At 30.3% G+C, this 14,319-nt stretch overlaps 1 protein-coding gene across 2 annotated transcripts; it reads right to left on the bottom strand.

Moving 5' to 3' along the window:
- Window positions 1-1,072: 1,072 nt before the first annotated feature.
- LOC8264585 (ACT domain-containing protein ACR4) lies at window positions 1,073-4,536 on the bottom strand. 2 transcript variants are annotated; one of them, XM_002511985.4, is made up of 8 exons: window positions 4,119-4,536; window positions 3,470-3,542; window positions 3,300-3,345; window positions 3,053-3,167; window positions 2,898-2,965; window positions 2,201-2,791; window positions 1,990-2,094; window positions 1,073-1,694 (listed from the first exon to the last, which is right to left on the bottom strand). In XM_002511985.4, exons 1-8 carry the CDS (start codon window positions 4,120-4,122, stop codon window positions 1,353-1,355), a joined length of 1,344 nt encoding a protein of 447 aa, XP_002512031.3. In that variant the 5' UTR covers window positions 4,123-4,536; the 3' UTR covers window positions 1,073-1,352. The 2 variants fall into 2 exon arrangements, with proteins under 2 accessions (XP_002512031.3, XP_015584579.2); XM_015729093.3 differs by having other exon boundaries at window positions 4,388-4,533.
- Between the last annotated feature and the right edge of the window lie 9,783 nt (window positions 4,537-14,319).

The following is a 14,319-nucleotide window of genomic DNA, read 5'->3' as shown; positions in this document are numbered from 1 at the left end:
TCATATTTGGCAGTCGCCTTAATACTTCATGTTCAACAAAGGAGACGCATTTTCCTGACTTTTTGCTTCTTTTTCTATTTTCCTTTTCAAATTTTGTTGGATTTTCCTCTGAATGAGTCTTGGTCAAAAAATAACATTTTGGGTTAGAAAGAAGGACTTTTTCCCTTTTTTCTTTCTTTTTTTTTCTTTTAAAAAAAGAAGAATTTAATGATCGTCTTAAATAAATAAAATTAATTATATTACAAAACATAAATATCAACCGTATATGCTATGATTCTAGAAAAGTCCATTCCAAATTTCAACAGACACGGGACAAAAAGCAACCCAAGATTCAACAAAAATTTCCAATTGTAGCTGGACAAATATGAACCAATCAAGATTACGTGTAGACAAGAATGGAACAGAAAGTAGTTATTGCATTGGCATAGTGAATCGGTGGATTCAGACTTGCTTGATTTCTCATATGCTCACCGCCGGAAACGGAAAAGGGAAAGGGTTGAATAGTAAGCTACAATGGCAAAGTAGCTGTGCCTGTGTCCGAAAAGCTCATACTCGACTAGCAACAGCAGATATGAGAGAACGGTAGCAGGTGAGGCTTTCACGAACCAAACCCATCTCTAATAGTAATAGTAATAGCGCGGAGTCTCTATCAGACTCACTGTTAAAACTGGATATCCAAATCTTGGTACTGCCAGACACATATTAGAAACAGCTGTTTTAATGAGCGAAATGGAAGGGATGTTGTAGTCAAATTAGGTACCACCAATAAAATAAGTTAGAGACATTGAATGACATCAAAAAGTGGTCCTTTTCCAATTCCAACTGGGTTCCAATTCCTACTTTGACCATCTTCTCTTCTATTCTGTCCAAAGTCTTGAATCTTGAGAGACACCACTACTTCAAGTTGGTGGACAGCTATCCAAAATTAGAGTCAAAATACCTAGTCTTGCAATCAACAGTATACAGTTTGAACTGTCAAAGAATATATTACATATATATTTAGAAAAACAACTCGAGGATCAACAGGCTTATATTAACTAACAAAACCAAGAAATGTGAACACAGCACCAGATGGTCAACTGAAAATATTGAGTAGATTCTGTACGAAAGTTGAAAACAAGAGTTCATGTTCATTTCTTTGTTTCCATGGCGCCAACATAGATTGGATCCACTTTTAACTAATGAAGCTTTTCATGAAATGGAAAAAAGATGAATTTACAAGCTTTTCTCTAACTCCCTTTTGACAGATGGCTTTGCTTTGTTCCTAACACATGCTAAAAGGCCTGAGATCTGTAGTAGAAATTTCAGCCGATGGGTATTAATATACAAGAATAACGACCTAATAAGTTTGTTCAGGAATAGGACCTAACCAATCCAAAGTTAACAAAAGATCTGGACTTGAATAGACCACCAAAAAGAAACCTGGTCGGTGATTCTTGAGACACTGGTTTTAACTCATCAGGATTGCTTTTCACCTTAAGAATGGTCTGCCCAATTACTTGTCGGATTGATTCTATGGTTTTACCATCAACCGGATACCCTGAAGCATCACGAACATAAAATGTATTAATAGCTTTTCCATCTCTGGTTGTCACTTCTGCTCTCGTCACAGTAAGGCTGTTTTCCCGAAAGATGCGAGTAACATCAGATAGCAGCCCAACTCTATCAGTAGTGCATAATTCTAGCTTCAAGCCCTGAATCAGGAAGAATTTTAAAATTAAACATCTAAATACTGGAAACGCTCTTAAGGAGCACCTAAAACAACCAAGAATATCCATAAGCTTTTATTTTAAACATTTATTTTCCAAGTTCTTACTGAATGTCTTATCATGCATCAAAAACTGTCATCTGAAACACAAACTGAGTAGGTATAGCTATAAATTCAAGCCAATGTTGAACTATGAACGTTTGGCATCTCGATCAGAAATCACAGATGTATGATTTTGCTACACATAATACTATCCTAACCACATAATTCAATAAACGCACCTCAGATACTCTTCTCTCAATAGCTGCTTCAAGACATTGTATTACCCTCATCCTTTCAGCATCTGATTTCACAGGGGATCCATCTATATGTCTGATGTAGTATTCCTATAAAACCGTCCACAAAATCAATTACCAATCTAATTACACTATTAAGCCTACAGTCAAATCACTTAATGCATTCATGTGAAAGTACAAGGTATAGGTGGCAAACCTGATAAGCTTCAGGTCCCTCAGCATCAATATTGGCATGAAAAACTACATACTCCATATCTGTCAAAGTGCATACTGTATCAAAGAGCAGCTTTGGTCTATCTTTGCTCCTTATGGTTACCACTGAGTAGTCCTTGTCATACCAATTGACCACACTGACATTAGGCCTCTGCTTCTCATCCAAGACCTCATCGTCTGCTCGTTCATAATCCCTATCAGCAAACATCATTTGGTGAAGCCTTCTCTCAGTGTGGGTGACCCCATGAGACACCACAGTCTTAGCTCCTCTGAATTTGTTACTGCCCTTGAGTACATTACAGAGAAGTTCCTTAATCCTAGACAGCCTCTCTGGGTCAATAATTGCGGATCCAGTTTCCTCATCAGTTACTTGCATTACAGCTGCAGCCCGCATATTGTGTGTCCAGACCTCTGCACTGACCACGTTGCATTTTAGGTGGGTGAGTACAGCACTCAGTTCAGATAGCAATCCTGGTCTGTCACTTCCCGTTAACTCAATTGATGTGTGGTCCATAGATGGTATAACCCCAACAGATCTCATAGAAGATGTAAAGCATGACTCTGGCCCCAGTGACTAACAAATAAAACCAAATAATCAGATCTGTTTGTTCTCTGACATTGTGGCTAAAACCAGAAGACAAAGCTATAAGGATAGCATCAATTACAAACTTAGAACTCACCTTTCGAATATAATCTAGAATTGCTTCATCCGTAATTTTGTTTCCATCTTGATCCCTAACATTGAAAACTGATAAGAAAATAACAATTCAGAATCAATTTTGGAATCCAAATGCAAAACCTTAAAAGGAAAAAGAGAGAGAGAGAGAATTTTTACCATCCATGAACCAGCCACCATCAGAAGATATGTAAGCTTTAGTTATAATAAGGTTAAGATCAGTAAGGACTTGTACAACTTCAAGAAGTATTCCATGTTTGTTTGCGCTGTCCACCTGCATCACAAAATTAAATATATACCCAAAAAAAAGGGTCAGTAAGCATACAATAAAGAAAAACACCAAGAATTATGGCCATGAGACATCCAGCCACCAAAACAAACCCAGAGAAAGGGAGCAAAGGCATACCCTTATAACAGTTGCATTCTTGCAAGATTCATTATCAATGACAACCCTGACAAATTAAATTAAAAATAAAAATAAAAAAAGGTAAATCTCTAAACTGATTTAACTCGAAGTTGAGGTAATTCTCAGTGGAATTGATAAAATAAAATAAAAAAAGATAAGAAATTGCAAACCTGGGTGGATTCAATCTTCTAAAGAGTTTCTCATATTCATCGTCCATATCATTTGAAAAGCTCATGTTGACATCTGTAGAAGGGAAAAAAATGAGAAAGAAAGCTATAAGAATAAAAACAGCCAATAATAAAAATGTAAAAGGAGGTCCCTAGGGAATAAACATGACCAATGAGATAACAGATACTAAAACAAAACAAAACAAAACAAAAAAAAAAAACAGTACAGGCAACAAAAAAAGATGCAATTATAACTGAATCCTTTAAATGACTGTTATAAAGACCATCTCCAAAACAAGAGGAAAAGAGATTAATGAGGAACAAATCACCAAGCCCATTGAAACACGAGCAAAAAGCAGGGGGGAGAGAGAGAGTGCGTGTGTGCGCGAAATCAAGCGCAAATACCAGAGTTCCAATTAAAATCACAGAGACTTCATAACTAACAGGAATCATTGCCCGTGTAAAACCCCATTAATTTCCATTCCTCCAAATTAACAATAAACACAAACTTACAAATAAAATCACGGCCACCCACCATCACCAACCCAGTTCCGAACACACAAATTCATAAAAAGAAAAAAGAAACAAGAAAAAAGAAAAGAAAAAGGAACCCGAGAATCAAAAACCAAAAAGAAAAGAATTCGACACCTACCCATTACAATTCTTGGTGATTTTGAGATCTTTCTAACCACAACTTCTGTTGGTTAACTCAATATACAAGAAACTGTATAAAAGTATATGTATGCTTGCCTATATACAAGAACCCAAAACAATATATACACACCAGGAAGTAATAGTAGCAGTACTAGTAGTAAAGTATCTCAAGAGAGAGATCTCAGCACTCTCACACAAAAGGAAACAAGAATATATAATATTATAATATTTTTTTTTTCCTTTTTAAATTTTATTCAAATTATTTACCGCAATTTCTAAAATGGAAAATCAACAGACACTCCCCGACACGATACTCCAAAAACCTGCAACTTCTAATTTCTCTTGTCTCTCTCTCTCTCTAAACCTATTTTGCTCTCTCTCTCTGAAAAATTAGCACGCTCTGTTTCTGAATAAAAATCAGTAAATATATTAGAGTTTCCTAGAACGAGGAGTGGGCAGAGAGTGCTGCATGCGTATTCTAGTGGGATACGGGTTATTAGTGCTAAAGTACGCAAGGCAGAAGGGCTAGGGATAATAAGGTAAAATTATCGAGGTTAATTTGGGCACGTGCTTGAAAAAAAGGTGCAAAAAGGAAATAAATTAATCTCCGACGTCTTTGGAAATGGACCATTATAGGTCTGGCTCATGGTCCATATAGTATGTTATGGGTTGGGTATATACTATTCTATATTATATAGAGGTTAGCGCTTCACTATCACATTTACGTACAAATTACATTTACTGTATTTCGTTATTTAATAACAATTTATCTCAAATTTTTTATTTATTTTCACATATGATAAAATTTTATTTATTTTTATGGTGGTCCAATTGGCGATTTGAATTTTATGTCCTTGCATTAGGCTTAGCCTTGATCATAGGCTAATAGGGAAACCATTAAGTAGTAAGATTAAGCCAGATTATGTCAAGTAGTAAGATTCTGCTCAATGTAATAAATTAATTTGCAATGGACCATTAAACCTGATTACAAGTTTACACGTCCATAACTTTTCCTTTTAAGTTAAAGATAATATTCAATTCTCTCCTTGTAGAAAATGGATCTCCCAAAATAGTTATAATCCCAACCTCCTAAAAGCAGAGCCTTTGGATAGAAATCATGAACCATTCTTTCATCCATGAATATTTGAATATAAACATAATCGAGATACAAATAATACAAACAATTATTTACTTGAGAAAATACATGTTTAGTTATTTTCTAAAAGGATTTACCAAGAAAAACACAAAAGATATTACTTTTTCCTGATTTTAGAAAATTTTAAACACCTATTAATTATTAGTTTTTTTCTTTTCATGATTCAACCATAAAATTATAAAACCCAATTGGCAGAACAAAAGTCAAATTTTATTTTGTTTTTTCTATTAAAATTACGAATGCACCCACATGGGCTCGCAAGGGGTGAGAGAGTGGGTCAATGTTTTGGTGCGCTCTCACACACGCGTGTCTTACGGTGCAATGCCGGGTGGGTTCTGTCATTTCCCTCGCACGTGGCTCGTCCACTGACTCCACTATTAACTTTGGTCTATTCCACTGTATTCATAGCTTCCCTAATTCAGGGATTGTCTCATTTCTCATTAAGACAATCCGCTCCAACACAACCCACTACCTCTTCTGCATTACCTTGTTTAATGCAAGCACGTCTTCGCCCTTGTTACATCTTTATTTTTTCTATATTTAAAAACACCGGAAATTAGAATAACATCATGCCTTAATTTCAGACTACTTTAGAAATTGGTGTCAAAATGTATGCAATATCTAAAAAGTAATAGCAGTAAATAGATAAACAAATAAAAATAAAAGGAACCCATGTAGTTTTGTTTCTTGCTTTCCAGGAGGATGCATTCCAGCATTTCTTTTGTCTCACCATTCTTTCAATGTATGCATATTATGATATTGTCCTTTAGCTTGTTTGAATAGACATTGAAACAAGTATCCAAAATGGGCTATGTTAATTTGATTGCTTGTGTACATATACATAGTTTTTGTTCAAACAGTTTTCTTAGCCATTAACTTATTTTTCCATTCAAACGAGTAATTGGGAGTAATTGATATGTAAAAAAAACCATAAAAGACGACAAGTTGGTGCCTGCCATTAATGAGAAGTGCCAGCTAAAGTCTCCACTAATGTTGGAAATGGTAGTGAAAATGGTGTGGCCAGTAGGCAGTGGCTTCCACCTGAAGGATGTGCTTGCATTTGCGCTTTGTATGTGCCTGCAAATGCATAGAGTGATTCAATCGTAAGCAATCAAGTAGCGGCAGTGGTGGTGCCACATCCATGCGATTGGCACTTCAACATTCTCACCAACGCCACTCTCTGCTTGGACCTTATGGCTCCCTACCTAGCACTAGTTTTGTTCAAGGCTCTATCTTAATTACAAGTCACTTATAATGCAATTTCATGCAACTTCTTTTCCTTATAAAATATATTTATTTATTTATTTAAATGAGAGAATTTTCTTTCAATGTCAATGCTGAGTAGACAAAAAATTGAAACAGGATGCTAAAATCTTGGACTTTGTCTCTTAGGATATTGTTTTCCAAATTCATGGGCACCGGGCATCTTATCCGAGTGATGTCCATATCAGCCACATATATATGTTGAGCTAACGTAATTATGTACAGACGTGCATCATCTACTTGTAATTGGCAAACCAAAAGTTAGCCGCAAAGGATACCAATATCCAACAATATTTCATATGCTTCTAATCCCTGGGCATGCCCTAATCCATGACCACCAAAGAGTCATTTCGAGCCAACGATCATCCCAAATTCCTTGGTCGATCTCTTTGATTTATCTGTTTATCCCTTGTATTATTTCTTCTACTATGAGGTAGATATTCAATCGTAATTATTAATTGAGCAACAAAGCATTTTGAGAATTCGAAATTGATGCTTCCATTCTAAAAAGGTATAAAAAAGAGAAGGAAAATAAAATAAAATAAAATGATGTCCATCATAAATGTATCCATTGCTAGTTAGTCACCATAGATTAGATAAGCCCTATTTGGACTTGCAATTTCTATAAAAATGAAATTAATATTTATTTTTAATTTTGGAAACTATTTTTGAAGAGAAATGTGATGGTTTTCTTAAGAAACCAACCGTTATTTCAAAAAGGACTAAAGAGGACTATGCGATACAGTAGAGAAGGGATAAGGAAGCCGGTCGGCTTTTTGGTGCTTCAGATTCAGATACAAAATAAGGCAGGCAAGAGCTGAGAAGATGATTCTGCTACATTATAATCTCCCATTGCCAACACCCAAACTTGCCCTATCAGTCAATAAGACAATTTCCCTATTTCCACCTTTAATTTAATACCTGACAATCCTAGTGGGGGGGCCTAAATCATTTCTAACCAAAATCTTTTCCTTTTTAATGTTTTGCTACAATCGCCCAATAAAAATATTTTGATTCAACTGATTGCACAAAAACCATATTTTTATTTAAAAAAAAATAATAAAATTAAGCCAAACCTTAAGTTATTTTTTAAATTTTTATATAATAATTCGTTTTAATTGTATCTATTAAAATTTATTTAGTGGGAACCGAAGAAAACATAATACAATATATATCTATTAAAATTATATATAAAATTATTTTTATTAATCTTTTTAAAATAAAATTTAAAAATTTATAATTTATTATAATAAAAAATTCATTTTTATTTATAATTGATTCAAATTGAAATTACAATTTTTATTAATATATAAAAATTATTTTTATATAAAGTGTCGTTATGGAGAGGTTTTACTTTTATACCTGAATTTGACAAAAAAAAGAATTCTCCATAGAAATGTGAAAGGACCAACTGAATTAGGTCTGATTAACTTAAAAAGATAATATACTTGTGATATAATTAGTAACATATTTTAAAGGTTTTAATAATTATGTCAATTAATGAGAGAAGAAACGTTTAATTGCTTCTTATTTGAATGAACCCCGAAATTAAGAGCCCACACAATTGCTTGCTGTAGAAGAGGAAGGATGTTTACACAATCATTAGTCATCAGTGACCATAGCCTCATTCTCTAGTCAACCCACTTTATTTTCTACAAACAAAAATGTGTGGCCAGGCATTCTTGCGGTCCAATTTCAACATTGTATTCAAATAAAACTGAGTTCATCTTTTATATATATATATATATATATATATATATATATATATATTATAAGATTGTATGGAAAATTATGAATATCTGAATGAATTTGCTCTTTCCTTCTATGTTTTCAATAAGTAGTAATTTTATTTTTCATATTGGTGTATTGTTCAATAAAATATATATTTTTTTTTACTCAAAAAATTAATTAAATAACTGAAAAGTCATTTCTATAAAAAAAATAATAATCATTTTATACCGTGAAATATTAAAAATCAATTTATCATATAAATAAAAATTGGATAAAATTAATAAATAACATGAAATTTCTTTTTTATTTCACTAACATATATTAATACAAACATTTTTAAAAGTATAAAATAAGATCTTTATCAAATAAAGTATAGAATAAAAAATACACAACAAAATAAATCTTATAGGTATTTATAATTATCTAAAAAATGTGGCTCCTTTTAAAAAAAAAATAAAATAAAATAAAATTGCCATTCCTTTATCATTCAAGCAACAGATACCTCCACGTGACATAAATCCTTAGGTTACATGAAGAAAACCTTGAGAAACGAGTCACTGCCAACTGCTTAACTACCATTCTAACTGTCATTCTAACTATAATTCAATTAATCATCACCAAAAACTAACTATGTCGCTATAGTTGGTTTTACTTGACTAAAGGTAACTTTGCCTCACTAAAGCATATTTCGCTTTGCACTTACTAATTTTAATTTTATATTACACTTTTTTAAAAAAAAATTATTTTGATTATAAAATAAAATTGATAAATATAATTTAATAAAACTTTTAATATTTAGTATTAATTATAAAATTTTAAGAGATAATAGTAAATTAACTATTTTTATATGTACTTAATTTTTAAAAATTTTAATTCTTTTAATACCTGATATAAAAATTATTTTAAAAATTATATATTAATTAATTTTAATAATATATAAATTAATATATCAATTAAAAATTTATTATATAATAAAATTAATTAATTATTAAATATAATATAAAATATTATTTTTAGAATTAAAATTATTATTTAATTAAAAAATTAATTTATTAGTTAATATAATATTAAATATAATTAAATATGTTATTTTTATAATAAAATTAGTATCATTATCCTGACTAAGAAATTATTTATTAGTTACTATAATATTAAAATATATTTAATATGCTATTTTTTTAGTATAAAAATCTGTATTTAATTAAAAATATAACTTATTAATTAATAAATTAATAAAAAAAATTTATAAGAATATACATAACCTTAAATCTTATTTGTCAAAAATAGTATACATGTCAAAGTAAAATACTATGTGCCAAAAATTAAATACAGATGTCAAAAGAAATAAGAAAGCAATATATATACGGATATAAAAGAGTAATTTAAAATTACATTTTATTTATTATATATGAGAATAAGCATCTATTTCTGATTTTGTAGGCTATTTATTTCTTCATCAAATTCGATTCTATATTGGAATTTCTTTTTTTGTTACAGTATATATTGTATTACCAATACTTACCATCTATTTTGTGTCTTTTTTTCTTCTCTACTAAATTAGGTCATAAATAACTTAATAAAACCCTTAGATTTATTTAGATAATACCAACTGTGTGTCTTTAATAATTGATAGCGACCATGAAAAGTGTATCCTAATAGGGCCACTAAATCTCATACCCTACTATCTAATCCTCGTAACAAATTTTGATCATCTCAAGGGACCGGTCGTTCCATTTAAAGAACCAAACCAGCCATTCCGGTTCAGGAAAAAAAAAATAGATTTATTGTCATAGCTTTTAGTAGCCATTTTTCTTAAAGAATAAAAAAGGTAAAAGACTAATTTACTAAGGTTTTTAAAATAATCTTTGCTTTGTCTGTTGCCATTTTTTCAACCAAGAGCTAGGTTAATTAGTCAACGGTCAAACACACTTTATTAAATATATACCGACTACATTATATATTAATATTATGTTGTTTAGAAAATGTAAAAGACTATTCTTTGTATATTTTAAATTTCAAATTTAATATATTTATAGAAAAATATATCAATAAATATTTTACTCAAAATTCTTAAAAAACATTTAAAAACTAAAATTTATAATAAAAGAAAACTAAATATACTATGCGCATCAACATTTTTAATTAAAAGAAGTCACTTTTTAGAAGTGCTATACCAATTATTCAAGGCAGATTTTAGCCATAAGTTTTTGCTGAAAATATTATATTTTAATTTATATAAAGTGAAAATAAATTTGAAATGCATCACAAATTAATCTTTTAAATATTTTTATATGACTAGATAATAGAGATATTTTAAGTTTTTTTAAAAAAGTAGATCACTTTAAGAATAAAACGGGAGCGAAGAAACATTATGTTTAACATAAAAATAAGGAAAACAATAATAATATTTTTGGACATGTTCCGCACATAAAAAGGTTCACGTGAGATGCGGCAGACCCGTGAAAGTATTTACACGTTGAGACAGCATGGCAGTCACGCATGTTGCACGTGTAGATAATATTTATTTATTATTTTTTTTTTTGAATTTGGTAATATAATTTAAAGGGGACTCTTGAGGGGCATGAAAGGTCGTTCTGGTTGGCTGTCAGCACATTAGCCACGTCCAAAAAGATAAATACAGTGAGAGAGAAGTGTGGGTTCATTCACTCTTTTTCTTTAATTTATTTATAATTTAATTTTACTTTTTTAATATTTTAATTAATTTATTTTGGGTGTGTGAATGTGTGTGGGCTGGGTTGGGAGTACTTGGATCCTTGCTGGCTTTACTTTTGAAGTTCATATTTTCATGGAATTTTGCTACTGAGTGGTTTTGTGCTTGTGTTTTCTAAATCAAGATGCCTCCTCCCATAAATACAATTCATGTAAAAGAATGTTCAGATAGAAGTAAGACAGTCTTCACCCTCCCACCCAAGTTTGATTATCAAATATTCCAACGGTATAATTCTCCAATTTCTGTAAAACTCTGTAAATTTTATCCTTTCTAAATGGGTGAATCAAAGCAGCTGCCACACATGCAAAAAGCGGAGAAGAAAACAGAAAAGAGAGGGTTGGAAAGAAAAGAAAGGTTGCTTCCCTCACATATGATATTAAATAAAAGGGGATGGCAGATGCAGATGGTTCGGAGCAATCACTTTTTGAATAAGCATAGAACAAAACTTTGAGATGGAATGGTCCCTTGGCTAAAGACTCTGTCAATAAAACTGCACAAATATTAACGAGAGAGATTTATTGAAAGAGATTTTTGAGGGGTTGCAACTTTCGACAGCTGTTTTCTTTTTTCTTTTCTTATGTAATATAAATACACACGTACGGATATGGTGAACCCAAAATTGGGATTGACGTTTTATTCGACGGCTGTTGCGTTTGCTGTTTAGTCTGTGTATTAGTAATGTCCAGAGAGTCCCATACTCTTTGGATCAAAAGCTCTTACCCACTGGGACTACTGATATGCGTCTCACATCAGCACCATGCTATTGCCAGCATAACAGCTGAATATTCCGATATATATATATATAATTAATAAATAACTTAATACATATTTATAATATTTAACTAATTAAATTATATTAATTATTTAATATAAAATAATATAATAAAAGTGAATTCAATTGTAGAGCTAAATGCAGTACGTAAACAATGCCTGTACGTTTGTTCAATTCTATATTTATAATATTTAACTAATTAAATATATATTAATTATTTAATATAAAATAATATAATACTTATATATATATGTTTTTTCTTTTGGTATTAGTAAGGAGTATTTCTTTTTAATCCAATTTTAAAATATAAGATATTTAAAGAAAAAAAAGATTTGGATATTGAAATAGCAGAAAGTTCAGTTCTACATAACAACCTGTATATTTATAGTTTTAATTATTTTGTTCTCTTATAAAATCAATCTTCACAAAAAAAAAAACAATAAAAAGAAAATCAACAATATTAATATTCTTGTATTTTTAAGTTGGTTTTATTTAATTCATATAAAATCATAAGATTCCCTATTTTGCGATTAAAGAGTTCATAAAAGAAAACCTATCAACCATATTATTATTTTCTTTTGAGGAAAAACCAAATAAACACTTGATATTAAAACGGCATAAATTGTAAATAAAGCTCAATGTTAATCTGATGGTACAGCTTCTTCTTTTTTTTTTTTTTAACTATTTATCATTAAATAAAAAAAATTCATTAATTTTCATTAAATACTAATGTATATTTATTAGTATCAAACTACTAAAATATGTGTCTAACATATATACACATAGAACACAGAAGTCATAGTCTAAATTAAACAACATCATTTATAAAGAGGAAAGGAAGACTGGATACAAGAGTTGTTAAAGAAGCCACACAATTAACCAAGAAGCCAATACATAAAAAAAGAAAAATCATCAGTAACCTGGACACTCTTACCTAATTTATATCAAAAAATGGCTAACAAACTAACCAATGATTAATGTTTCAAAATTTTGAATGTGCTAATTACATCCAAAAAGATCATCGTAGATAAATATCTTCTAATTTAATTAATGCGCATACGATTATATTAAACGAATACTTTATCATCTATAAGAGTCTTATTTGCATATTTTATATTAATTTTAAATATATATATATTAAACAATAAAAAATAAAAACCATTGAAATCTCACAAATGCCTGAAAAAGGTCATTTTAAAGATCCTTCTAGATTACCAATAATTAATTTGCATTAGTTGAGAGAGAGGTCGACGGTACGCTTTCAAATCAAAGCAATCCTCATGAGAAGAAAGGTTTTAGGTTGTAACTACTTAATTAGCTTTATGACTGGCAAATAGGTGCCTTTTGCCCAATGAAACTAAAGCATTTCATCTCTAATTCTCTCAAACCTAAAATTCTTCACTCCCGTTGCTCAATTATACGCCAGGATGATGTAGGCCATCTGTGCCGCCGCAAACCACCCCTTCCTCCCTTTTCAGTTTTAGTTGATTTTCTTTTTGGAGAAATATAGATCTTAAGATCTGTACTAATGAGTGTTTGTTTGTTTATCTTGTAGGTGTACGAATGGGGCGGCCATGTCTCTTCTTTTATGAAAGTGGGTCCGTTTTCTTTAAGTAAATATTTTCGTTCTTTATATAAGGGAGTCACGAAGAGATTACTGCTGGTATCCATATGATTAGGCTCATTTAAAGACAATTGTGGAGTCCATTTATGGTTGATCATAGCTACCAAGAGCATGCTTCCCGTTAAGCTCTAAAATAGCGATCGCTTTATTAACACGATTAGAGTTTATTGGAAAATAATTTACTATTTTATGAAATTTTTTATATTTATTTATTGATTGTACTAATGTTTGTACTCTTATTTTCAAATTGTATTTATAAATCTTATTTGATTCGAAAAGAATTCCTTCTATTTCTATGAAAATAATAATAATAATAATAATAATAATAATAATAATAATAATAATAATAATACTGTTTCCGTTCACAAGAAAACTAGGCTAGAATAATTCGGAATATGATGCTCCTACCAAAAAAATTAGAATTTTCCTTTTTAAAAGTTAGAGATACCAAAATTAATTAGATACTATCTTGATTAACTTTTTTGTAAGATTAATTAATGGACACATCATGTATGCGCATTCTATCTATTTTGAAAAAAGCCATTTAAGAAATTAGGATATTATATAAAATTTATTATGTCGGCTACATATCATCCATTCATATAGATTTACAGACATCCTCCTAAATTATAATAAAAATAAAATATTATTTAAAAAAAGTTTAATTAGTAAGTATAAAATCAATAATAAAGTTTTTTTTACTAATTTGGGTATGTTGTAGAATACATGCAATTTTAAGAGTTTCATTAATCCTTGTATTCTTAAATATAAAATAGTTATTAAATATTATTATAAGGAAAGCAGCCAAAACATGCATAAATATTATGTGAGAGCAAGAGCAGAAATAAACATAGAGTGCGTATTAATTAAAACAGGAAATTATATTTTAAACGGACGAAGAAAAAAAAAAAAACAAATCTAT

Source organism: Ricinus communis, chromosome 1 (genome assembly GCF_019578655.1).
Source record: "Ricinus communis isolate WT05 ecotype wild-type chromosome 1, ASM1957865v1, whole genome shotgun sequence".
Classification (NCBI taxonomy): domain Eukaryota; kingdom Viridiplantae; phylum Streptophyta; class Magnoliopsida; order Malpighiales; family Euphorbiaceae; genus Ricinus; species Ricinus communis.
This window is presented reverse-complemented; position numbering and strand designations above follow the sequence as displayed.